The 24,334-nt window shown below is 51.1% G+C and overlaps 14 protein-coding genes across 14 annotated transcripts; 8 read left to right on the plus strand and 6 right to left on the minus strand.

Annotated features, from left to right (window-relative positions):
- Positions 1 to 784: 784 nt before the first annotated feature.
- Positions 785 to 967, minus strand: COCVIDRAFT_89981 (hypothetical protein; the record flags this gene model as incomplete). Its single annotated transcript, XM_014704741.1, has 1 exon — positions 785 to 967. A coding segment is annotated over one exon (183 nt), but the record flags the coding sequence as incomplete, so codon positions are not given.
- A 263-nt stretch (positions 968 to 1,230) lies between these two features.
- Positions 1,231 to 1,756, minus strand: COCVIDRAFT_90000 (hypothetical protein; the record flags this gene model as incomplete). The annotated part of the gene is made up of 3 exons (XM_014704742.1): positions 1,231 to 1,481; positions 1,543 to 1,666; positions 1,721 to 1,756. 3 exons carry the CDS (start codon positions 1,754 to 1,756, stop codon positions 1,231 to 1,233), a joined length of 411 nt encoding a protein of 136 aa, XP_014560228.1.
- A 341-nt stretch (positions 1,757 to 2,097) lies between these two features.
- On the plus strand, positions 2,098 to 2,373 carry COCVIDRAFT_51953 (hypothetical protein; the record flags this gene model as incomplete). The annotated part of the gene is made up of 1 exon (XM_014704743.1): positions 2,098 to 2,373. A coding segment is annotated over one exon (276 nt), but the record flags the coding sequence as incomplete, so codon positions are not given.
- A 1,471-nt stretch (positions 2,374 to 3,844) lies between these two features.
- COCVIDRAFT_89784 (hypothetical protein) lies at positions 3,845 to 5,151 on the minus strand (the record flags this gene model as incomplete). Its single annotated transcript, XM_014704744.1, has 3 exons — positions 3,845 to 4,003; positions 4,057 to 4,410; positions 4,471 to 5,151. 3 exons carry the CDS (start codon positions 5,149 to 5,151, stop codon positions 3,845 to 3,847), a joined length of 1,194 nt encoding a protein of 397 aa, XP_014560230.1.
- Positions 5,152 to 5,519: 368 nt separating this feature from the next.
- On the minus strand, positions 5,520 to 6,972 carry COCVIDRAFT_23635 (glycoside hydrolase family 76 protein; the record flags this gene model as incomplete). The annotated part of the gene is made up of 3 exons (XM_014704675.1): positions 5,520 to 6,074; positions 6,128 to 6,831; positions 6,882 to 6,972. 3 exons carry the CDS (start codon positions 6,970 to 6,972, stop codon positions 5,520 to 5,522), a joined length of 1,350 nt encoding a protein of 449 aa, XP_014560161.1.
- Positions 6,973 to 7,146: 174 nt separating this feature from the next.
- COCVIDRAFT_13039 (hypothetical protein) lies at positions 7,147 to 7,515 on the plus strand (the record flags this gene model as incomplete). The annotated part of the gene is made up of 1 exon (XM_014704644.1): positions 7,147 to 7,515. One exon carries the CDS (start codon positions 7,147 to 7,149, stop codon positions 7,513 to 7,515), a length of 369 nt encoding a protein of 122 aa, XP_014560130.1.
- A 949-nt stretch (positions 7,516 to 8,464) lies between these two features.
- On the plus strand, positions 8,465 to 9,104 carry COCVIDRAFT_34734 (hypothetical protein; the record flags this gene model as incomplete). The annotated part of the gene is made up of 3 exons (XM_014704745.1): positions 8,465 to 8,557; positions 8,790 to 9,021; positions 9,082 to 9,104. 3 exons carry the CDS (start codon positions 8,465 to 8,467, stop codon positions 9,102 to 9,104), a joined length of 348 nt encoding a protein of 115 aa, XP_014560231.1.
- Positions 9,105 to 9,903: 799 nt separating this feature from the next.
- COCVIDRAFT_23637 (hypothetical protein) lies at positions 9,904 to 12,702 on the plus strand (the record flags this gene model as incomplete). Its single annotated transcript, XM_014704676.1, has 3 exons — positions 9,904 to 11,498; positions 11,572 to 12,340; positions 12,409 to 12,702. The coding sequence occupies 3 exons, from the start codon at positions 9,904 to 9,906 to the stop codon at positions 12,700 to 12,702; spliced, it is 2,658 nt and encodes an 885-aa protein (XP_014560162.1).
- A 1,817-nt stretch (positions 12,703 to 14,519) lies between these two features.
- Positions 14,520 to 15,071, plus strand: COCVIDRAFT_89753 (hypothetical protein; the record flags this gene model as incomplete). The annotated part of the gene is made up of 1 exon (XM_014704746.1): positions 14,520 to 15,071. One exon carries the CDS (start codon positions 14,520 to 14,522, stop codon positions 15,069 to 15,071), a length of 552 nt encoding a protein of 183 aa, XP_014560232.1.
- Positions 15,072 to 15,424: 353 nt separating this feature from the next.
- Positions 15,425 to 16,045, minus strand: COCVIDRAFT_13043 (hypothetical protein; the record flags this gene model as incomplete). The annotated part of the gene is made up of 1 exon (XM_014704645.1): positions 15,425 to 16,045. One exon carries the CDS (start codon positions 16,043 to 16,045, stop codon positions 15,425 to 15,427), a length of 621 nt encoding a protein of 206 aa, XP_014560131.1.
- A 366-nt stretch (positions 16,046 to 16,411) lies between these two features.
- Positions 16,412 to 17,722, plus strand: COCVIDRAFT_23640 (hypothetical protein; the record flags this gene model as incomplete). The annotated part of the gene is made up of 8 exons (XM_014704677.1): positions 16,412 to 16,444; positions 16,507 to 16,570; positions 16,623 to 16,682; positions 16,762 to 16,860; positions 16,911 to 17,104; positions 17,177 to 17,188; positions 17,246 to 17,563; positions 17,621 to 17,722. The coding sequence occupies 8 exons, from the start codon at positions 16,412 to 16,414 to the stop codon at positions 17,720 to 17,722; spliced, it is 882 nt and encodes a 293-aa protein (XP_014560163.1).
- A 663-nt stretch (positions 17,723 to 18,385) lies between these two features.
- Positions 18,386 to 19,750, minus strand: COCVIDRAFT_89951 (hypothetical protein; the record flags this gene model as incomplete). Its single annotated transcript, XM_014704747.1, has 1 exon — positions 18,386 to 19,750. One exon carries the CDS (start codon positions 19,748 to 19,750, stop codon positions 18,386 to 18,388), a length of 1,365 nt encoding a protein of 454 aa, XP_014560233.1.
- An 881-nt stretch (positions 19,751 to 20,631) lies between these two features.
- COCVIDRAFT_89972 (hypothetical protein) lies at positions 20,632 to 20,796 on the plus strand (the record flags this gene model as incomplete). The annotated part of the gene is made up of 1 exon (XM_014704748.1): positions 20,632 to 20,796. A coding segment is annotated over one exon (165 nt), but the record flags the coding sequence as incomplete, so codon positions are not given.
- Positions 20,797 to 21,165: 369 nt separating this feature from the next.
- Positions 21,166 to 22,933, plus strand: COCVIDRAFT_89928 (hypothetical protein; the record flags this gene model as incomplete). Its single annotated transcript, XM_014704749.1, has 3 exons — positions 21,166 to 22,323; positions 22,380 to 22,599; positions 22,662 to 22,933. 3 exons carry the CDS (start codon positions 21,166 to 21,168, stop codon positions 22,931 to 22,933), a joined length of 1,650 nt encoding a protein of 549 aa, XP_014560235.1.
- Between the last annotated feature and the right edge of the window lie 1,401 nt (positions 22,934 to 24,334).

The raw sequence follows: 24,334 nt of genomic DNA on the forward strand, positions 1-24,334 counted from the left end.
TGATTATCAATATGGAGTCGGGCCGCCCTCAGCAGCAATTACAGCCTCACATCGCCTCCTCATACTATTTATTATATCTTCTAGATGCTGGTTTGAGGTTTTCTCCCGGGCTTCATACATTACCTCCTTAAGCTCTCAATGAACGGGTGTAGGGGGTGCTACACTCATGAGTTCTACGAGAGCGGATTGCGGCTTCCTTTACCTCCATGGCGTGGGGGTATTGCTAGGCACGAGGGCAACTTAGATAGAATAGAATGATATTTGGAACTCCTTGGATTGCATGTCTGTCTACTATACTCTAGGTCTCTATTCCGAGATCCTGCAGGCTTCTCGGCTGTGGTTGAGTTTGTTGTGGTGGGAAGTGTGGCCGGCATACCGTCACACATGGTTTTCCGCCACACGTGGAGGGATAGTAATCGGGCTTGATTTGAGATCCTCCATCTTTTGGCTGCCGCTTTTGCCATAGTTAAAATGTTGAAGCCGATGGTTCATATTTGGCAGATTGATGATATGGAACGCCGTTATTAGGCACTGCAGTAAAACTCGTGTGCCGAGGTATATCCGAAATATCTTGCGAGTCAAAGGTCGAGCTGTATGATGGGGCAGGTAATGGCATGTTCTCGAAATCGATGAAGGCCATAATCATAGTACTTCATTATTTGTGCGGGCAGGCAAAATAAATGAGCTAAACGATGGCAGAGAAAAAAGGAAGTGAAAAATATGCTCGAAGAAAGAACCGGCTTCCCGAGTTAATGATCAGGAATTTGGCACTGTAAGTCGGAAATCATCCACCTTTGTATGCATGATTAGGATCAAAGCACGCTAAGCTTACGGCTGAACACAACATCGCGACGTGGCAAAGACAGAGTTGTTTGAGTTTTTTCCATGTCTGCACGAGACTCGGCCTCTGTGGCGGGGTGATGGTGAAGAGATGTGGGAGCTGACAGTTTAGAAAGTCTAACTTCGGTCGTAAACGATTGGCTTGCCGGCGTCGACCACGGCTGCAGAGTGTAGATTTCCATCCTATTGGCTTTTAGACCACAATGTTGCACTCGCATGGTAACTGGATCAAAAAATCAGTTTGTCAGTCGCTTTTCACAATTCAGCAGAGCTACAGGGGACAACCGGTGCATCATGCAAGTTGTCGAAATTACATTTGCGGGTATCATAGCATAACTCCTCAACGCCTAAGAAACGTACACAAGATGCGGTCATGATCTTCAAGCCTGATCAAGCTTTTGCTTTACCCTTTCCCGTGCTGGCAGGTCTTCCTCGCTTCTTTCCTGCAGCAGCTGGTTGTGCGCGAGCAACTGGTTGTCCGTCTGCTCGTCTTCCTTCAGCAGCCCTGATTTCTTCCAGCTCCTTCTCCAGCATGGCTTGCAGCTGCTCATTACGTCTACCGAGGAGGATGACATCGTCTGGATTTATTGTTTTGCGTCCGGCATGCTTCGAGAACACTTCGAGATCCCGGGCTGTATTTGCTAGGAGTACATTAGCAACTCTTTGATATATGATTTGGAGAGACAAAGTATCAGAGCATACCAATCTGAGTATAGACCAGTTCAGTCAAGGCACCGATGAATTGCGGTGTGGCATTCAGATCGCTTTCCAAAGACTTGTCGTCAACAAATTGGCCGATTGCGTACCAGAGAGCGGACTTGAGCCGCTACAAGTTTGTTAATACATGAATTGCGTATAGATCTATCGGGCTGTCTCTGACCTCCTCGCGCTCTGCTGCGGCATCGTTGGACGCCATCTGCTGCAAATGTGGGTGTGGAGCCGTCACGATACTCTGGCAATACGACGGGCAGACGCGACGCGTCCATGGTTCTGGTGGGGCCTGGGTGGCAGAAACCATGTCACCGCCCATGGATGCCATCTGGTCCACGTTTTGAGTGATTTATCGCGCGCAACTTGTCCATTGATCGAATTTCTCTCTACTTGAAATCCTCACGCCTTTCAGCCATCTTCTCAACGCATCTACTTGTCTGCGCCTGCATCAGCCCACAGTACAGCGACCAGTAACAAGCCTTTTTTTTCGCAAAGCATAATCCAGCGCACACGTCGCTCCTAAACACATCCCCAAACACACCAACCATGGACTACATACTCGACAATGTCGGCGAATGGAAGAATAGGCTTGTAAACAACTCAATCAAGTCGTTTGAGGAAATGACTGCCCAGCGCTGGGTTCGCATCGTCGCCATCGTAGGAGGATACCTCCTTATTCGACCATATCTGCTCAATGCAGCCGCCAAGAAGCAGAAACAACAACTGGATAGAGAGGCCGAGGAACTAGGCTTGGGGAAAAGTGATGCGCCAGACGCGAACGACTTCCGTGGCAAAGGCGTCAAAGTGGCAAAGGGCGAGGTGAAGAAGAAGGAGTAAGATTCAAATGCAGGGAAACAGAACGGATATCATGATAAAGGACGGTAATAATTGGAGATTCTAGGAGGGAAACTTGCATGGCCGTACCGTGCAACATATGGCGTTCTATGACTTATGCTTGGGGAATATACAAAATCTGTGAGACGGGACTGAAAGCATAATTGGATTGGGAAATATGATGCTTCACGGAGACATTTTGCTGCTCGCCCTGTCGCATCTACACGGCTTTACGAAATATATAATCGTACTCTAGGAAATGAGATGCAACAGCAAATTGACGGTCCAAGATTCTTTCACATTCGTACCCGATTGCTTTCGTCATATGGCTTCATCCAAGCTATCTATTTTGATTCATCAAACGTTTCCCCTCTAACAGTCGTTCAACTACGACCAGTTGCCAATGGCAGCAACACACATCCACATACAAGGCAATTCAATCGGGATCAATACGGTCAGCCGATCGAGTTGTTGTTGCGACATCGGTTTGAATCAACCGTTTGTGACCTCGGAATTGCGTTTGTAGTCTAGCACGTCTTCATATCGCCAGCCTGTAGCACGTACAACAAAATCCTGTTGGCTACCAACGATTTCACCGTGACTTCATTCACAGAATATCTTTCACGTCTGCCAAACGTATCGTAGCATTCACATTCAAACCACCTAATATGTTCTTTTTTCAACTACACCAAGGACCTCCAATGCCCGACGACGACCAATTTCGCAAGACCATGCAAAGTGGAGTCGAAGACATCATTTCTAAGTGTCACGACAAAAGTACATCCCAGATCGTTATTGAAGCTGTGAGTGAGGGTGTGAAACTGTATCGCAGTTACAAGAAGGAAGGGGAGAAGGAAAGGCGAAAAGGCGAACAGAAGAAGCAAAGGGGACGCAGGAAGAGATACAGTATGGATAACAGCCCGAGAGATAGAAAACACCAACACCATAGCCATGCGCCCTATGAGGGGACTGATGGGTCAAGAGAGGGGCATCAGCGTCAGCATCGCAACCGATCGCGCGGCAGAGACCATGAACTACATCGTGATAGCTCACACAGTAGGCATCAGTATGGTTCCAACGAGGAGCATTACATAAGCAGGAAAAGAGATCGCCCAGAAAGTGGCGCAAGTAGGTATCAAGCCCCATGGCAGGAAATGAAAAAGAGCAGTGCCCAAACACCCCATCCCCAACATCGTGACAAAATGGAAGCCTCGAGATCTCACCATCAGTCTCGAGCCGAACAGAGACACCCAGGCGCTCAACCAGGAAGGGTCGTTGCACCTGACTCTCCAACACGTCAGCAGAGAGGTCCCGATGGCACACCATTTGGCAGCCTATCCAGATACAAATCCAACCCAAGCATAACCTTTGGACTTGGCAACCATCTCATAAACACGTACAAGCATATCAAGGCCGAGCAAGATGCTCTCCAGCGTTGGAAGTCGTGTAAATGTTTGTTTTACTTGACAAACGTATTCACAGGCAATCTGTACACATCAATGGTCCAGTACGGCCTCCTGGTTCCCTCCCATTGATCACTTCCATGCAATCCCTCCGGAACATTGATGTCCTCCCACTCTGTATCGAAGCCCGCCTCATACAGATCCATTTCCGCAACCTGCCGTACCATGTTAGTCATCTTTCCCCAAAACCACCCATTTGCACACATACCTTGGTATAAACATCGTAGCAAATCTGTCTATCAGCTCCAAGCCCATTATACCACCCGAACTTTCCATCCTTGGCTAGCAACGCAACCACGTACTCGGAGAAGAACTCCTTGAGCGCCTTGTAATCCTCTGCAAAAGTATCATAGTAAATGGCATCCAACACAACACCCTGCTCAATAAGCTTGGGCAGAATATCTTGCCACCTTCCCTCGTGAATCTTGACATTAGGCTTGTCGTACCAGCCCTTCTCGCGAAGCCGCTGGTGTACCTGCGGATGGGCTTCAATGATGTGGTGCTCAGCGGGATCATGCGTTAAGATTGCTGTGTCTACTATACCCATACCGTGACCAACATTCTTTTTGTAGGTACGAAGTTAGTACATGTCTCACATACATTTCGTACATGTATTTCTTACCATTGTGCGAAGGCCTGGCTTGGGGATTAGAGTCTCGGCGTGGCGCTGCATGATTTGCGTTTCCCAGTCCATCATGACGGCATTGTCGCTTTCGTCGAGGAGAATACCAGATTTGTAGCGGAGTTGGCTCTTGAGGTAGGCGTGATTGTCTAGGGAGACGTCATCGAGGACCTTTTCTGAAGTGGGTTGCTCGACGGGTTTGGCATCTTCCGTGGATATCTTTTGTTTCTTGGCGGCGGGTTGCTCCTCGAGGATCTCGGCCTCTTCTTCGACTTCTTCGGCGGGTTCGCCCATGCCCAAGGCTTCCATTCGGGCGAAGAGAATCTCAGCGCGGACACCGGCTTCGACCATCATGTCGTAGATCCTTTTCTGGCCAAGACGGAGTGCGATGCAGCCTGGAGTTTCATCTTCCTTGTTGAGATCGTTCCAGATGGCGCCATTTTGGAGGAGTGTTTCCACGGTTTGAATCGCCTCTTCGCTCGCCTCCTTTCCTTCTTCGGCCTTTCCGCAAGAGGCAATTGCTGCGTGAAGCGGTGATGTTGCTACTGTTGCCGTGGGGTCCTGGACGTTTGCGGAACCGTCCTTGAGCAGAATGTTCAACGCCGGCACATCGTGTCGCTCGGCCGCAGAAATGATGCGCTTGGCTAGCAGAATATCTTCCTCTGTAGCTTGTTCGGCCATTTTGGGTGTATAGTGTATTGACGTCTTTGCCAGGCCAAACTGCAAAGAAACGACTGTGGGGTTGTAACTTTTGTGCAGGGATCAGGATAAGATAAGCGAACACTAGTGCTTCACTGCCATTGCCTGTTTGGGTAAGACATGTGCAAATGAAGCCTACTCCACCGGCGAATTTCAATTTTGAACAATTTTGTGTTTATTATACTATTGAGTAACCCGAGTCGCTGATCAAAACATCCGAATACATCTTTGAAGAAAAGCACGGTGAAAATTACCCAAACAATGTACAGTTTCCGAGAAAAAAAAACATACTCTAGCATGATGATGCATAGCCCAAATAACTGATATACAAGTTGGATACGCATGCAAATCTATGACACCATCCACCAAGCGCCAACGAGAATCGAAACTAAGACCAAAATGGTCAAAATGCTAGCGCCCGCCTTGTCACCAGTAGTGACGACATTGAATGTAATAGGCGTATCGGTCGAAGTGTCACCGGCGTTGGGGTTGCTCTTGGAGATACCGCCCTTGTCCAAGGTCACAGGACCGGGCTTGGTAGTGTACAGCAATGACTGAATGATCTCCATGGCGGACATTTGCTCGCCAACACCGAAGCTACCGTCGTTGACTCCTCCGTCGATCCATCGAAGACCACATGATGTCTGGTTGGGACCTCCGTTGCACTGCTTGGCAGCAGCTTGGGCAGAGGCCTGAATGAGAGGATTGAGTTGATCACGAGTCCAAGGGGCGACGGCAGCAGTATATGCGATGAAGCGAGAGAGATAGGCTTTGAAGGAACGCTGGTCGACGTCACACTTGCCGTTGTTCTCACATGCAACCTCAGTCATGACGTTGTTCTTGAAGAAGACGTTAATTCCATCCATTACACCCTGAACACGGCCACGCCATTTGTCATTTTGAGTCTGTTCGTTGTTAGCACGTGATCATGGACAACAAATGTTTATCTGATGCTTACCACGTTCCACATGGCGGCAGCACCTGCCATATGTATTCCAGCATTGTAGGTCCACTGGATATGGTTGATGGAAGTACAGTTCTGGGTGTCGTCGGTTCCATCGTAGAAATGGTAATCGTCGCTCATGAGTCCAATGGTATGCTCCCAGTCCCAGGCTTTCTCAGCCCAATCGGCATATGTGTCGTTGCCGAGGTATTTGTAGAGTCTTGCAGCAATGTTGAAGAAGCAGCCGTTAGAAATGGTGTTCTTGTAGTTGTAACCGTTGTTGAAGGTGTAGATTTGCCATCGCAGACCTCCGCCGCACGTAGTCGTCTCCCAGCGCCTATACTGGGTGTTGAAGACGGCCTGTGCTAGAGACAGCCAAGAGGGCTGGTTGTCTGGGAGATCAGGAAGCTTGTTCTCTGCTGCAGACAGAGCGGCCATTCCCCAAAAGGCTTGATCGTCGTTTCCAAGCGTCTTGGACTGATTTGAAGGCATGAAAGTGCCGTCATCTCCCATCTGGTGCTGCAAAGCTTGCGTGGTGATGGTATTGTATGTGTCATCGCCAGTATAGTACCAGTAATCAATGAAGGCGTTGAACATGGCACCACACTCCCACCAGTAGTAAGGGTCTGGAAGATTACCAGGGACATCGCCTGGCCGGTCACCAGTGTAGTAAGACCGGAGGTTTATAGCAAGGGCCTTGGCAGCCTGCTTGATGGAGTCTACAGATGTCAGTGTGAGGTGGTAGGAGACATGAGGCAGGCAGTCCCACCTGGCGAGTTGATGTCGAGGTCGACTGCTCCTACGCCGGAGAGCAATAGACCCGAGGCGCCAATGGCGCCGAGCGCAGACGTCAGCTTCATATTAAGTGGTCGGAGGGCAATGCGACTTGGAGTCGCAGTCGTCTAGCGGACAAAAGCGAAGAAGATCAAGCGCCAGGCTTGAGGGGCAAGCGATGCGCAGTGGTGCCAATACGGCCAAGATGGCCAAGGTGGTGGAACGTGGGGTATGGCAGAAGGGCGTGGCTGGTGTCGAGGATGCAACGAGCGACGGATTCAGGGAGAGCAGAGCAAGCGCAGAGCGTTGAGAGCGGACGGAGAGTGGCGCCTGGGGATGCGAGACGGGGCGGTGCAGCGAGCGTGTTGAGGGTAGCAGGAAAGAAACGGGAGATGGCGCAAGATCAGCAGCAGAGGGCAGGCAGTGATTGCGAAGACAGAACTCCTGAGCAGGAGAGCAGCGACAAGGCAGAGGCGCAGCGGCGGCGGCCGGAGATATGGGCTAGTACACGCGTCTTGGCGATCAGGGCAGCTCGCCGGCCCACTGGCCCTCGTCTGCTCCTCTGGCCCCTCTGGCGCCTGTTTCTGCCCTTTGGCGCCCCCTCGCCTTGCTCCACCAGGCCCAGTTGATAGGCGGGCCACCAGCACCCCGTCCGCTGTCCTGCTGCAAAGAGCGTCTCGAAGCCATGCTCAGGCACACGCGATGCAAACACTTGAGCGATGTGGTTATGCTGATGAACGCCTAACGGGATCAAGAAGCTTCGCAAGCTTTCTCGGCGCAACCTGCGTTTAGTGCGCTGCATTTAGAAAACAAAGAAAGAAAATGGCCTCGTCATGGCCGCCCAGCAGTCCAGAACCACTGCCCGCCTGCTTGCGCGAAGAAATGTCGTATTCCCTGCGGCTGAGGCATGGGGGGCGGGTGCGTACAGCAGCCCCGTCAGCTTTGCGACGTAACAGCGGCAACAAGGGCAGCGTCTGGAAGTGAAGTGCCGCGAGGCGTGCTGACATAGCGTGTATCCAAGTAGAGGTACGTAAGTACACAGGGGAACTGCGATAGATTGTTGTCGTCGTCTTTGTGCTGGTCTGGTGTGTCGCATGCTTGGGCGCTGACGCAGACGAGCGGCTGGTGGCGACCCCAGCCACAGGACGAAGCGTACTCTACTCTACACCACAACGGGTCACGTGAATTGTGGCGCAGCGGGCCGAAGCAGACTGGAGCCGCCGTTGTGCTTGCCGTCAGTTGCATCACGCTGGGAATGCCGTCACCAAGGTAAAATCGTCCGTAGTGCCTGTCAGCTTGTTGCAATAACATCCCATATCCGCTCGAATATCCGCTGTCTCCGAATTTGGTCTTGTTGCGCCAAGTTTCACGCATCCCTCCGCCTCAGTGCTCAAACGGTAGCTGACACATTACGCTCGTTCATCCGGGCTGAGCGGGCTCTTGAGTCTTGGTTCTCTCGACTACCACACCACCTTCTCTCTTCACTCACACCCTCCCGACACCACCCACCCTCCATATCCGCACCACCCGCCACTGTCGCACGCTACCCAGCTTCTCTACAGCATCTCATCTGCAAACATGTCCAACCGTGAAGAACCTCCATATGATCCCTACATTCCCGGCCAGCCAGACAACCAGAATGGTAATCACCGCACTGCGGCACTTCAAGCTGTACGTCGTCACCCTCCCACCCTGCAGAACAGAGCGACTCAGCGATGCCTTGCACCGGCATGTCCGCAAGAGCACTCGACACAACGTAGCCTGTTTCGAGACGGTTGCGATAGCGACTCCGCTGGTCCGCGCCCTTGGGCAGCACCTGGGCCGCCGTGCGCATGTGCGAGCTGCGCAGCTTCAACTGGCAGAAACTTGTGTATGCGACATGATCCGCTGACTCGCAGTCCAGGAAATCGACAGCACCGTCGGCATCATGCGCGACAACATCAACAAGGTCTCTGAGCGTGGAGCTCGCCTAGACTCGCTGCAGGACAAGACAGACAACCTTGCTGTCTCTGCCCAAGGCTTCCGAAGGGGCGCCAACCGCGTGCGCAAGCAGATGTGGTGGAAGGACATGAAGATGCGCATGTGCCTCATTGTCGGCATCATCATCCTGCTGATTGTCATCATTGTCCCTTCGGGTAAGCTTGCCCTGGAAGCCCCCCGTTTGTTTGGTCGCCGAGTACTAACACACCCCACAGTCGTAGCTACGCAAAAGAAATAAACCCTCCCTATATGAGATACCACGAATTACACACATTAATAATGGCACGAAATGAAGCGAGTCTGTAGGGGGAGAGCCGCTGGTGAAGGGGGCGAGTGGCTACGAGCTGCACCATGATCAACGACATCCGTCTCTGTAGGATCTATCTTTAGGCGAATAGGGAGCGATGGGTCGAATTTCTTTCTTGTCTTTGTTTGCACTCGCACGGCTGTGCCGCAATCCTGTAAAGCACGATTTGCATGGAACGGGCCGCTCCTGCTACGAAGTCTGATGAGGCTAGTTCCACGCATGATGGCCAGACGAGCAAATGGAGTTTTCTTGTTATATGTACATGCATGCAAGTGTATCGAAATGTGCGTGACTTTTGTGACGGTGATTGTGAGAAAGCCAGAAACAGCACGCAAGGCCCATGTCAGCGTTAGAGCTAGCCTTGCGGCCGAAGAGTGACAGAACAAGGTGCCCCCTCCTCCCCCGTCCCCCCAGTGCAGCGCAGCGCCGTGCAGTGCAATGCGGGCGCGCGAGGGTGTGTGGGCTGCATGCGGGCGATGCTGGATGACCAATGGCCATTACGCACGCCCCTGGAGCCAGAAAAAGTGCTCGCTGGCCCAGATGTCTGGGGAAGAAGCGATAACGGCGGCGGGCGGAGCGAATTTTGTTGCTTCGGCGTCATATCACACATCGGCCTGGGTCCCGCTCCCTCCAGTCCCCACCGTCCAGTCACGGTAGTCAATTTGTGTCTGATTGAGTCGTCGGCTTGGGCCTGGGTAGCCTCTGCTTCTTGCGAGCACTCACAATCACCATGCAGAGCATTGTACGAGCTGGCCGTGTAGCGGCACGATCCTCCTACCGCGTCCTCGCACCCCAAGCCCGGCGAGCCCTCCCGCGAGCCCTCGTCGCGACCACAACGCCCGCCCGCCTCTACACGTCCTCCAAGGATGGGCGCAACTCGTCCATCTATGCCGCCTTCCTCAACCTGCTGGCCAGCTCCAGCTCGCGCCGCGAAGTCGACCAGTACTTGGGCCAGTTCCGCTCCGTCTCACCACACCAATTCGCCGTAGTCAAAGTCGGAGGCGCTATTCTCACCGACCACCTTGAAGAGCTTTGCTTCGCCCTCCAGCAGCTCCACGCAATTGGCCTGTATCCCATCATCGTCCATGGCGCTGGCCCCCAGATGAACCAGTTGCTGCTCGAGGGAGGTGTCGAGCCGGACTTTATTGATGGCATTCGCGTCACGGACAAGAAGACGCTGGGTATTGCCCGCAAGCTCTTCTTGGAGGCAAACATGGACTTGGTCATGACCCTCAAGCGTGATTGGGGTGTCCCTGCACGCCCCATCACCGCTGGTGCGCTGCAGGCCGACTACCTGGACAAGGACAAATGGAAGTATGTTGGCAACATCACCAATGTCAACAGGAGGCAGATCATGGACGCTCTCGAGAACAAGGAGCTCCCCATTCTCTGCTCCATGGGCGAGACAATTGATGGCCAGATCCTCAACATCAACGCCGACGTAGCTGCAGCAGCTTTGGCACGCGAGTTCCAGCCTCTCAAGGTCATTTACCTCTCCGAGAAGGGAGGCCTGTTCAATGCCGAGTCCAAGCTCATCCCTCACATCAACCTCGAGGGAGAGTACGATACTTACATGAAGCAATCGTGGGTCAAGTACGGCACCAAGCTCAAGATTGTAGAGGCAAAGAAGCTCCTGGACGGTCTCCCACGCACTTCCAGCGTTGCTATTACACACCCTTCCAACCTCGGAAAGGAACTCTTCACCCACACCGGAAGTGGAACGCTCATTCGCAACGGAGGCAGCGTCAAGGAAATCAGCAAGTTTGAGGACTTGGATGTCCCTGCCCTTGTTGAAGGCATCACCAAGAGCCGAGGAGCTGAAGCAAGTGATGCCGTCAACCGATACATCCAAAACTTGAAGAACCGTCCGTTCGAGGTTTTCCATGATGACTCCATGGGCGTTGTCGCTGTTGTGTACCCCCCTACGGCCGAGGGAGAGTTCGCCCAGCTATCCCACTTCAGCATGACCAAGGACGCCTTTTTGAACAACCTAAACGATTTGGTCTTCCAGCGCATGAAGCAAAAGTACCCCAAGCTCTACTGGATTGTGGATGACCAGTCACAGAACTATGTCAAGTGGCACCTGGAGAAGACGGACGGTTTCCTTCGCCGTGACAAGGAAATCTTTTGCTGGTGGGGAGCAGCCGAATCCTCAGAAATCTTCTCGCTACTGGAGAACTACCAGAAGCAGGGCCGTAGCATGTTGAAGGACAGCCTTGACGCTCAGTTCCGAAGGGCAGCCGACTTTGTAGCCAGCTTAAAGCAGGGCCAGCAGACACGCGCATACACTACCATTGCTGGTTCTTCTACAAGACCTGGTCTGAGGTACGTAAAAAATCGTCCAGCTCACTCCTCTAAGCAAGCCTCTTTTGATCTTCGTCGCTAACCTAACAAGCAGACAAAACAGGTTTGCACCTGCATCAACCCGAGGCTTCTCTACTACCGCACAGCGCTCCATGGAGACCACCAACCCCAACCCTCCGTACGGAATCAAGCACAAGAGCAGGGACTATCCTGCCAAGGTCGCATTGATTGGCGCACGCGGTTACACCGGTCAAGCTCTGATTGAGCTGTTTAACAAGCATCCCAACATGGACTTGCGCCATGTATCATCACGTGAGCTTGCTGGCAAGAAGCTAGAAGGCTACACCAAGCGTCAGATTACCTATGAGAACCTGTCAGCCGAGGATGTCAAGAAGATGGCTGAGAATGGAGAGGTAGACTGCTGGGTCATGGCTCTTCCTAACGGTGTCTGCAAGCCATTCGTTGATGCAATCAACGAGAGCGGCAAAGACCCTGTCATTGTTGATTTGAGCGCCGACTACCGATTCGACAGCTCCTGGACCTATGGACTGCCAGAAACCGTCAACCGCTCAGAGCTCTCAGACGCCAGGCGGATAGCAAACCCTGGATGCTATGCCACAGCTGCTCAGCTTGGCATTGCACCTCTCCTTGAATTCATTGGCGGTCAACCCACTGTTTTTGGTGTTTCTGGCTACTCGGGAGCAGGCACCAAGCCCAGCCCCAAGAACGATGTCAAGAATCTTGAGAACAACCTCATTCCATACAGCTTGACGGACCACATCCACGAGAAGGAAATCTCGCGCCAACTGGGCCTTGAGGTAGCCTTCATCCCACATGTTGCTGCTTGGTTCCAGGGTATTCATGTAAGTCTTGTCCTAATCTCCTGAATCCAGCACCCATGTCACCTGACCTTGCTAACCTTTTTTTACAGCACACAATCTCCATCCCTCTCAACCGCACCATGACCTCCCGGGATATCCGCAACCTGTACCAGGACCGTTATGCCGGCGAGAAGCTAGTCAAGATTGTCGGAGAATCCCCACTTGTCAAGAACATCTCCGGCAAGCACGGTGTAGAAATCGGTGGTTTCGCAGTCCACAGCTCCGGAAAGCGCGTCGTCGTCAACGCCACTATTGACAACCTGCTCAAGGGCGCCGCAACCCAGTGCTTGCAGAACATGAACCTTGCACTTGGCTACGGCGAGTACGAAGGCATTCCTTACTAAGCATAACGACTGGTTGTATCCGTCTTTCTTTCTTTTTTGAAATGGCAAATGGGGGAGAGGAGGGAATCGGGGAAAGTGCATAGTGATTCAAAAAAAAAATAGGAAAAACGATGAATTACAATGGCGCATGCATCACAAATGTACTAGATGGACTTTTTTTTCCTATCTCTTCTGTCTTCGTTGGACTTGTAGATATATCCAATTCCACACGTATTTCTATGCTGAATTAAGCCCTTCGTCCTTTTTCCATCTGCCTGAAAAAAGAAAACGGTTGCCTTACATCTGCGGATTTGTATAACTCTGTGCTTAGCAAGAAAAATATCTGGAAGAGAAAGACAGCGTGGCGTCGTCTCGTCTCGTGTTCCGTTGGCGCCTAGTACTTACGTATTTCTCGGCATAAGCAGAGTATGCATATACGGAGTATATAGATAAAAATATCACATCGTATTTGAAGTCTGGGGTAGTTTTTTTTATCAAGCACCGTTTCCGAGTTCCCCACTTGTGTATGTTTTGTTTTTCTCTAAGAATAAATCAATGATGGGGTTGTCACGGGAGCTTTGATGGTGGCGGGATGACCCGAGACAGGGGGTAAGGTCAAGAGAGAGATGGGGGGGACAGTCACGTGGACTTGGACCGATTTGAACTCCAAAAGAGTCATACTTTGCACGCGCGCGTGTACGGGTGCGAATGTCTCTTTTTTTGGGTGTGTGCTTGGATATGGAAAGGGGGAGGGGGGTTTACAAAATGATGATGAGAGGATAGAAGTATGTGAATTTGGGTTTTTTCGGAGGACTTTGTTGGTGGTGCTGTGTTGGATTAGAGGCAGACCCGGAATACGTAAGTCCGTGTCTATTTTGCCATACCTATGTTACTACGCCACGAAGAAAAACTACCTAGAGGGACGATTGAATCTCAATCGTCATACTTGCACGCGCGTACGTACACTAGTGTCTCTAGGTGCGCTTGTGTTTTTCATATTGCAGGAGCCAGTTGGCATCTCCTCTTGGCGGCTAGATTAACCTTAGATTAAAGCTTTGCACTCGTTATGTTGTTGTAAAGCGACTGATCCGGCTAGACCTTCCCATTTGCTACCACGCCACGAACCAAAACTCTACCTAGAGAGTAGTAAAATCATGCAGAGTATCACTTAGTGAATAGATACGGTGAAGAGGGTCGAAAGGTGATTGGACCACTCCTTTCCGAAACGGCATGTCAGAGGACATGGGTGAAAGATCAACGGGCGACGACGACGACGACGTCGAAGGACAGATAATTCCCAAACCCAGATGCATCGAGCCATCTCACTCGTCTAATTGATCCTAAAGACTTCAAATTCTACTTTTCCTCATGTTGGGTGCTTCGTAGCAGCTTCGATATAAGAAACTGCACTCCGATATTCCCAATGCGGAAATGCCCAAAAGTACCCCCAGTGCTCCTCAAATCCATGTTGCATCGATATTTCAGAGAAAATTTCAGTAGATATGAGCTTATTGAGTGCTCTGAACTTGAAAAATGCTGTAGGACATAGTAGCCTAGAAGGGTAGTGGTGGGGGAGGGAGGCCGGGTGCGTGCTAGGTGGGATAATGCTTGGCAGAATCTTGCACACATATATCTTGCACCGCCCACCTCCCACATCATCACTCCTTTCCTCACTCCCCACTATCCCATTACCAACCCCTCCCCACAACACCTTTTGTTGAGGCTTGGTATAGTTCCAAGGACCTTCATAGACTTTAAGCAAAGACTTCCAACTCTTTTCTGATATCACATACCGGCCGCTGGTCTCAGGGATTACCATGCCGTCGCCGTCGTTGCCAATGCAGCAAATTCTTTCCACATCAAACATCCCTTCACATAAGGAAGAGGCCCGTAGATACCGCCAGACAATGTACCATGATAAAGCTGGGGTTCAGATTGCGGAGTCTCGTCGTCGCGCTGGGGGTGCCCGAAAGGTCGAGTCACCAACCCAGACATATACCGACTTTGTCCTTTACCCAATGGACAGCATAAATCCGTCCTCCAGAAGCCGCTCTTACGACTCTTCGCGTTGCAGTGCACCAAAAGTCAGGGAGAGGGAATCCTACTCAACACCTCACGTGACTTCTGCCAAGCATTCATCCAAAGCTAGGCAGAAACCGGCCATCATACAGAGGGCCTTGGAGCCAAGAAGGCAACTGTCAGGAGAAGAGAAGAGACGATTTTACTTTCCTGAAGAATCAACACCTCCGCCAACACCTCGTTCATTTCGACTGTCAACACCAGAGCTTCCCGATATCAAGGAAGCGCCCTTTTGTGGCTGCGGTGTCAGAGGGCACATTGTGAAGTACTGTAAATCATGCAACAAGGAAGTCGATCTGTGGCCCATGTGAAGAGGAGGCATTCTGTGTCTGAAATTGAGTATATGTTTTTTTTTTCTGGTTACGCTTCGATACTGAAGCTGGTCTTCTTGTTCTCCGGTTTGGCTGCTTAGCGTTTCGAGTCCAACCTTTTGATCATGAAGGCTTGGGATGGGCACATCTTCTCTTTTTGTCTTGTTTCTCTTGGAGAGTTGTCGAATTCTCCGGATGCTATGCTTTTGCGAGTGTTATGAGGCGTTTGGTGTTTAAATCGTCGTTCTGGGCATAACTAGCCAATCTGACTACTCGTTGTAGTATGAGATCTGTGCAAATCCATGGCACTAGCGTATGCATTTCAATCTTGGTGAGAGGCAATGCTTAGCGACTCATTCCTGTGGGCGTTCGCTTTCGACAACGAAGTATTTGCCGGACTTCCGTTCGGTTGAACCTAGCACATCCCAGTCCTCGACGTCCTTCGCATCGACAGGTGTAGTGTCACGCTGTATGCGCTTGTGATGACGCCCCACAACCTTTTCTTTGGACAATGCATCCTTGAGCGTCTCCAGTGTAATTTTTTGTTCCTCTTCCGCAGCCGCAGTCTCGTCGCGTATAGCCCGGAGAGGCTTCACGCCAGTAGTGTCCACTTCTTGTATCTTGCCCACAAAGTGTAGCTGTGCTGCCAGCGTATCTAGCATCTTCTTCTCTTGCTCTGGCGTCTCCGGGGGCGGGAGAGCTGACAGTCGCAGCAGGTGGTGTAGCTGCTGCGAAGTGACTTGCGGGGCATCGGGAGCACGGGTCTTTGGTGGAAGGAGGGACTCGACGGACCAGGTGGGCTCTGCGAGAAGCTGCTCGAGTTCGCTGGGATGGATGCCGACGTTTTTCCGTGGGTGCGCGGATTCCTTAGGATCCTTTTCTAGCCGTAGGGCTGAAGGCGTAAATGACCGTATTTGCAAGCATTGTGTCGGCTTGTAGAGCTTCACAGCCACAAAGACGCGACGATTTGCCATGGTGTGTTTTAGTTCCGTAGAAGGGAACTTCGCTGTAAGGAACCAATTTTTTTACTTTTCCAGTTGAGTTTTATTTTGTTTCCCGAAATCAGCGTCCGAAAAAAAAGCTGAAGCCCAGACGAAACACGGACGGTGTCGTCGCCAAAAGTTCAGTCGTGGTTGAGGCACCTGCAAAGCACTAGCGCGCCATTGGCGGTGCCCCGCGGGTCTCGCATGGACCAGCCCAGCGTGGGTCGTCATCGCCGCCCATGAAGACAGCGAGCGCAGCCACCTGTTCCAACCCAAGTTTCAATACAATTTCCTCTTCTTCTAAAAGGTCTCTCACACATCCGCTACTATACACCACACATCGCATACCCAGCAAACATGGCCGGTGATCCCAGGGCATTGCTGCGACAGGTGGGGCCTCCTCCTCAGGCTCAGCCACCATGCAGATAACTAATGTTCGTGTGCTTTACTAGGCAGAGACATCACTACAGAAGGCGTCGGGTGGCTTCAGTTTCTTCGGAGGGAAACAAGAGAAGTGTAAGGGCTGGCGGATGACACGGGAGTGTTGCAACACTGACGCACGTGACAGACGAGGCAGCCGCCGAACAGTTCATCGCCGCAGCAAATGCGTTCCGAATGCAAAAGATGGGTATGAAAATGAACTCCCAAAGATATTGATTGAAGAGCTGTTCAATTCAGCCTCACTCTGAGATACTGACTGGTCCCAGGCAAGGAAGCCGGTGAAGCCTTTGAGAAAGCAGCATCAGTTCAACGCCAACACCTGAACGAGCCTGACGATGAGGCAAACACTTTGACAGATGCCTTCAGTAAAGTCCCTAGAGACTGTTTTATTTATATACGTGGCTAATGCGATCAGAGGCTTACCGAAAAGATGACCCAGAGGCGGCGGCAAGGTGTCTAGACAAGGCCATTACACACTACTGCAACAAAGGCAACTTCCGCCGCGCAGCTACTCACAAGCAGAATCTCGGCGAACTTTATGAAGTCGAGCTTGGCGACAACATGCGTGCGGCAGCTGCTTATGAAGAGGCAGCTGGTTGGTACGAGAGTGTAAGTCCCCATATACTTATATACTCCATCGCTCAACGCTTTGTAAAAACATGAACGCTAACATAGACCTAGGACAACGCTGAAGTAATTATTACCCAAGCATCCTCTAATTTTTTGGCCATGACTAACCCTCACTCGCAGGCACTTGCAAACAAGCTCTGGCTCAAGACAGCCGACCTCATTGCCCTAGAGGGCAAAGACTACTACAAGGCCATTGAGCTCTATGAAAAGGTGGCAAAGGCATCCATCGCCAACAACCTCATGCGCTGGTCCGTCAAGGAATACCTTCTCAAGGCTGGTATCTGCCAGCTATGCACAGGTGACCAAGTCGGCGTTAATACCGCGCTTGAGAAGTACAGGGAGATTGATCCTAGCTTTCAGCAGCAGAGGGAGTATGCGCTGCTGGTTGATCTTACGGCAGCGGTGCAGGATGGCGATCAGGAGATGTTTGCTGACAAGGTATGTCATCACTGTGTTTGAGAAGGAGGTGGGAAAAGAAGTGCTAATGTGATGTAGCTATTTCAATTTGATCAGCTGAGCAAGCTGGATAAGTGGAAGACTACGCTTCTGCTGCGGATCAAGAACACAATTGAGGAGGGCGGCGAAGACTTTTCCTGAGTGTAGACCTTGGCAACTTCAGTTCGTTTTTCGCGCTGGTTTGGCGTAAGGCTTAGGGGTATGGTGGAGACGTGTATCTCAATTAGATGCTGTAGCGCGGGAGAATACTGTTTACCGAGCTCGTTTCGGTACATTTCATTTGCTCTGCACTAGTCTGCGGTGAGCCTAGCCCCGTAGGCTCACCATATACATACTTCGGCTGCTCTATCTTGCATGGAGCAGTAATCAATACAAAGATTACCTGAGCTCTTGTCACCAGAAGCTATTCTCCTCCACAGGCGCTATACGACAGTTAGTATGACGTGGACTGATTTTCCGAACTTTCTTCTCAAACTCATACCACCATGCTAAAATTTCATAGTAAAGGTTGCTCGTGTTGGAAGGCTAGCAGCCCGCTTGGCCGAGGTTTTCTGATTTCACCAATCGATCGAGAGAGCATGGTATTCACGTAAACCAACGTAACTCCTATATTGAATCTGTTCTTATTCATTGAGCTACCTAAGATCATACACGTACTAGTGTGAGGGTACCTGCTTCAGTTTGAAGACAAGGCTATGTAAAAGTGAAAATGTTTTTTAAAGATTGTCCAATGCCACAGTGGCTACATAATCCGTTCTTCACTTCAACACGAGATGCATGGTGGTTGGTGGGGTATGTGCGACTCTACAACTCCATGTTGTCAACAAAAGGCTCAAGACGCTCCTTGAGATCCTCGACATCAAGCTCCTCGCCATCCCAGAAGACTTGCTCGCCACCAGCGTTCTTGGGTGGAATGAGAACATCAGAAACGACTTGGATGACACCGTCACTGGCAATACCATCGTGGATAGTGACGCGCGAGAAACCATTGATTCGGATCTCGGCAAAAGGTCCGTAACGCGTAACATCGACAGCAAGGTACTTGTCATCCAGCACGGTGGGGAGGTCGTAGTGGTAGTAATCTGGGCGGTCTTTAGCAGACTCGTCGTCATCATCATCGTCTTCGTCGGATCCATCGAAAAAGGCATCCGTGTAAAGGGTCTCGTCAACGACCAAGTGGTACTCTAGGAGAGCCTTGAGATACTTCTCGCCATACTTTGAGAAAAGAAAGGCATTGGCTCTAGGACCGAGCTTCTTGAAAGCGTAGTTGCTTGGGGCGAAAAAGGTGCCACCGTTGTGCTCGTACTGGGTCGTGTTGAGCCAGTCATAGATACCAGTCTTGGTGAGAGCAAGCTCCAGGGTGCTGAAGGAGCCAGGGAGCAGATCGATGATGGTGGCAACATTGGGAGGAGGCACAAGGATGTGGTCGACGCCGTGAACAACGCCGTTGGTTCCAAAGATGTTTACAGCTACAAGGCGGCTGTAGTAGTTGATTGTGGGGCCCTTAAATGTGACTCGGGGAGTTAGACGCTGAGCGTGACCGAGGTTCTTGCTGGTTGTGTATAGAGTAGGGATGGTGAAGCTGTGGAGAACACGACCAGCAGGGTACAAGCTGTCAGTGACGTGGTACAAGAGAACTTCCTTCAAGAACTCCTTTGATGGTTTTGGGTGATTCTTGGGGATCTTCTCAAAAGCCTCATCCGTCGGGGCAAAAATGGTATAGTTGGCTGCAGTGCCATTCAATAACTCGACGACATCATCAAACTCGTTGATCAGCTTAGCTAGCTTTGTAGTGTACTTGCTCTCGTTGATGAGCTCGTAAACGGTTCGGTTTGGCTCCTCGTGATGCGGTGGGTGGTGAGGGTTGCCGTGGTGTGGCGGATGGTCGGGTTTGCCATGGTGAGGGCCATGGGGGTGATCAAGGTCGATGACGCTGTCGTCAAAATCCTCGCCCTCTAGCCATGCCTCGACATCGTAGCCAATATGGTGGAACTTGCTATATGCATCGTTTGCTCCATCCTTGACCTTGCTGAGTGCATCATCAAGGATAGTTTGAGCATTGTCAACGAGCCGCCGTCCTGACTTTTCAATCTTGGAGAAGACTTCGGGTTCGGTAATGACCAAAGCGGTCGCCAAGGGCAGAAGTGGCACAACTCGTGAGAAGCGCATGTTGGCCTGGTAATTGAAGGGTAATTCAGAAGACAGGCAGGAGGGACAGACAGATGGAGGGTTACAAGTAGTGCCCTGATGGAGCTAAAGAGCACGACAAGTCGATTACACCACCACTGCGTAGCAATGGCGCTGAGATATTCGGCCGACTGGTTGGTGCGTGGCAACCCCACGAGTCGGACGAAAGCAAGCAGTCTAGAGTTGAACGTTAAGGCAAAGGAAGAGCAGCAAATGATGGGGAATGCTTGAGTTGAAGATAAGATGTTAACAAAAAAACAAAGTTCCCGGCTGACACGCGGTGAGGAAAGTCAAATGTAGTGTACGCAGTCGTCCCAGGCCGCAACAAAGGACGCGTCAGTCGATGCTTCCCCGCGGTTCTCGGCGGATGAGATAATATGCCCAGGCGCTGACGTGACGTCACCAATCATCAATCTCCAACATCTCCCACGCCCACCACTCGATACATTGAGGCTCAGTTGAAGCTGTAGCGGCTGCTAACCTACACATTTATCGTTGTTGAGAGTTCAAGAACACTTTCGTTGTGAGCCACGCTGCATTGGACCTCAGAGTGAAGGAATGGACGATAGGAAAGATCACGTGAAAGCGCGCCCTTGGCTGCAGCATCGCCTGGCACCCCACTCAGATACGTACTCGATGCATGCACATACGCAGCTCGCCATCCGATTGGTTCCCCGCACAAAAGCCTGCCATCATCTCCACACGAAAACTATTGAATTAGAGCCACGCACGCATACTACGTACATATACGTACGTACTTACAAGCTCATGCCACCCACAAACAACGAGGACGACCAGTTCTTCAATCAATGGCTCACGCTCCTGTCAAATGTCACCCATCTGCCAACCGTACACTACTTTAGACGTACGCAAGCAGCAACGACTGCCAAGCTTTGTGGATGCTTTCTCCATACACAAACACAGATGTAAATCTAGTGGTGACGTTGTTTTTACTCCCTTTACTCAGACGCCTTCGTCACTGTGCATCAATTTTTACGAGGCAAGGGCACTCAAATCTACAGCTCTAGGCTTGCCCATATGCCCAAAATAACGCTGACCACAGTTTTGGCCGACGTTACTAACAAAATCTACCCACAGTGGGCCTCGGAACTAAGGATGTGATTGGCTGTGAGGTCATTTGTCACCCTCCGTGGAATGCCAAAACAAGCTTTTGTCAAGCTTTCAAACTCCAACGGGCTGTCCATTCCCTAATGTTATTGGCGTGACTATGCGGGCAAGAGCGGATACAACGTGTCGTCATGTCTACACACTACAATTGCATGTACTACTACTGCCTGTAGTTTTTATATAATTACCATGCCTATGTCGCACGGATACAGGCATTGCAACCAACCTGAAGCACTACGGCTCTACTTCCAACTTTAAACCCTCTCACAATGGCCGGACTAGCAAGACACGTTGACACGGAAGAGCTCTTGACAACGCTCAAAGACCATCCTATGCACAAGGCTGGTGGACGTCATTCCGAAAACCGAGCAACTTCGCACATCACCCCTTACTCCAGTCGATATGCTGCTGGTACCGAGCTGTCCAAGTTCAAAATTCCACAAGATGGTGCCCCTGCAGATGTTGTTCACCAGTTACTCAAAGATGAGCTTGACCTAGATGGACGACCTAGCCTTAACCTTGCTTCATTCGTCGGCACCTACATGGAGAGGGAGGGCGAGCAGCTCATGATTGAAAACATATCAAAGAATCTGTCGGATGCTGATGAGTACCCCGCCATGATGGACATGCATGCCCGTTGCGTGTCCATCATTGCCCACATGTGGGGTGTGCAAAAGGGCGAAAAGGCCATTGGATCCGCCACCACTGGCTCTAGTGAGGCCATTCACCTTGGTGGGCTCGCTATGAAGCGTCGCTGGCAGGAAAAGAGAATGGCAGAGGGCAAGGACACTTCCAAACCGAACATCATCATGGGTGCCAATGCCCAGGTAGCATTGGAGAAGTTTGCCAGGTACTTTGAAGTCGAGGCCCGTATTCTTCCCGTAAGCGAGGATTCATCCTACCGCCTAGATCCCAAGCTAGTCAAGGAGAATATCGACGAGAACACTATCGGAGTTTTTGTCATCCTCGGCTCCACCTACACCGGACATTATGAGCCTGTTGAAGAGATTTCGGAAATCTTGGACGAATTCGAGAAGAAGACTGGAGTCGACATTCCAATTCACGTCGATGCGGCATCAGGTGGCTTCATTGCCCCCTTTACCCATGCAAAGGCAGGCAGGAAATGGAATTTCGAGTTGCCGCGGGTGAAGTCGATCAACACCAGTGGACATAAATTTGGACTTGTGTATGCCGGTGTTGGATGGATCATATGGCGAGATGAGAGCTACCTACCAAAGCATTTAATCTTTGAACTCCACTACCTGGGCGGAACTGAGGAGTCGTACACATTGAACTTCTCACGACCGGGCGCGCAGATTATTGCACAATACTACAACCTGATTCATCTGGGTTTCTCGGGATACCGCAACATTATGGAGAACACCTTGGCCAATGCCCGTCTATTGAGCAGGGCGCTGGAACACACGGTAAGAATACTCCCCTTATAAAAAAACTTGAGACAACCGCTGATGTCATACCGCAGGGCTGGTATAGGTGTGTCAGCGACATTCACCGCAAAAAGGGTGACTTCAAGTACGAAAGGGGCAAGGAGCAGTACGAAGAAGGCGCTACGAGCGAAGCTTACAACCCCGGTCTACCCGTCGTAGCCTTTACCCTCACCGATGACTTCCACAAAGAATTCCCGCATGTCAAGCAAGAAGCCGTTAGCAATCTGCTCCGTGCCAAGCAATACATTATTCCCAGTAAGGACGCCAACGCCTTTGACTGTGTGTTGCAGAGAATTGTGCTTATCTATGAATGACAGACTACCCGCTACCTCCCAAAGAGGAGAAGACTGAGATTCTAAGAGTAGTAGTCAGAGAGTCTCTCTCGATCGACATGATCGACAGGCTTGTGACTGACATCTGCGGCGTGACGGAAATGCTTATGAAGACGGATGCCATCGACCTTGCGGCGTTCCAACCAGGCGCCAATCCTAGCGTCGAGAAGCAGCATGCTAGCAAAGGCCTGAGGAAGGAGCACAAGCACAAGGCTCAGCGGCCGACAAAACATGGCGTCTACCGAACGGTGTGTTAGTGGCGAGCACGAGCAGGGTTTCCAAGATGTTGTGCATCCCGCGCATTAGTGGGATATGGTGTCATGATCTACGACACGGCTGCAAGCCCATTGGGTTGACAACAATTGCTGTGTTACATATGAAGGTCACTGAGGGGTTCTTCTTCTTTGGGAGGGGATAGGCAACGTAGATCAAAATAATTTGAATCCGAATTCAGAAGTATCAAGGGCTTCACCGCCGTCCATTTTCCAGAATATTTATACAGCTTCCTGAACTTTGTTCCTCTAGTGCTATAGCACATGCTCATTATTGATGCCCAAAGCGGTGCGGGGAAACCAAGTCACATTTGTAAAAAGCTGAACCTTTTTTCTTCTTAGCTCATCCCATGCCGAGTCTGCAAGTGATACGGTTACATGCGGACTGACGTTGATGAACAGTCCATACGAAGTTTTTTTTTCGGTATACATGCAGATACACCTTATCTCACAAGGTGGACTAGGGGCGGATATCAAGGTATGTACGTTGTGAAAAAACAAAACAAAGTAGTGCAAACTTTGTGAAATGATGTCTTCGATTTGAGTTCCGATACTCACCCGTAGGAGCAAGGACTTGGCCACTAAGCAATCAGACATGCTGGCGTCTCTTTCTCTCTCTCTCTGGTAGGTCGTGTGACTAGCAGTATCGCTGAGCCCCACGTGCTCTTTCCAGAAGTCTTCCAACGTGTGCTAGTCGTAGTGCTATAGTCCCTTGGACGGCTCGCATGCATACAAAGACTGTTATCTCGGTAGCTGGGCTGGCCCCAACGAGTGTAACGGCTCACAGAAGGGCAGTACAGATACGGGCAGCGTGCTGATTGTGGCCACCACCCCCTTGTTACCTTGCTTACAAGTAGACAGCGTTGTGCACCACGTCAAGCATGGCAGAACGGAACGACGGCATTATACAGGCATTAACTATGGCGAGGGGGGAAAGACTGAAATGAAGGGCGATGCGTGGCAAGCTTGGAAGAGAGGCAGATGTCATGTCGAGCATCGCATGTGGCTAGTTCCACGTGTAGGCGGTGGTACCTTGCACACGATTGCCGCTCTGAATCGACGTATATCGAGATCAGATCAAAGGAGGGAAGATGCAGGACGATTGGCGGCCCCTGCTGCGGTGCATCCGGGCACCGAGTCATCTATCAGCTTTTCATGCCGCCTTACTGGAGGGGGCATGGCGTAGCCACAACAATGTCTCGCGATCGCTCTGCTGCTTCATTGTAGCACGCCCATCGCTGCCATCCACGGGTGCCCACGAACGCTCGGCCCGTCCCAAGTCGCTCGATATGCGTCCCTGCAGCAGGCGTGCCCAAGGCCTGGCGGAGTGTGGCGGCGCGCTAGCTCGGCCCTCACGTCATAACCCCGGCCAGCGATGCTGCAGCA

The sequence above is a fragment of the Bipolaris victoriae genome (genome assembly GCF_000527765.1).
Source record: "Bipolaris victoriae FI3 unplaced genomic scaffold scaffold_13, whole genome shotgun sequence".
In the NCBI taxonomy this organism is placed as follows: Eukaryota; Fungi; Ascomycota; class Dothideomycetes; order Pleosporales; family Pleosporaceae; genus Bipolaris; species Bipolaris victoriae.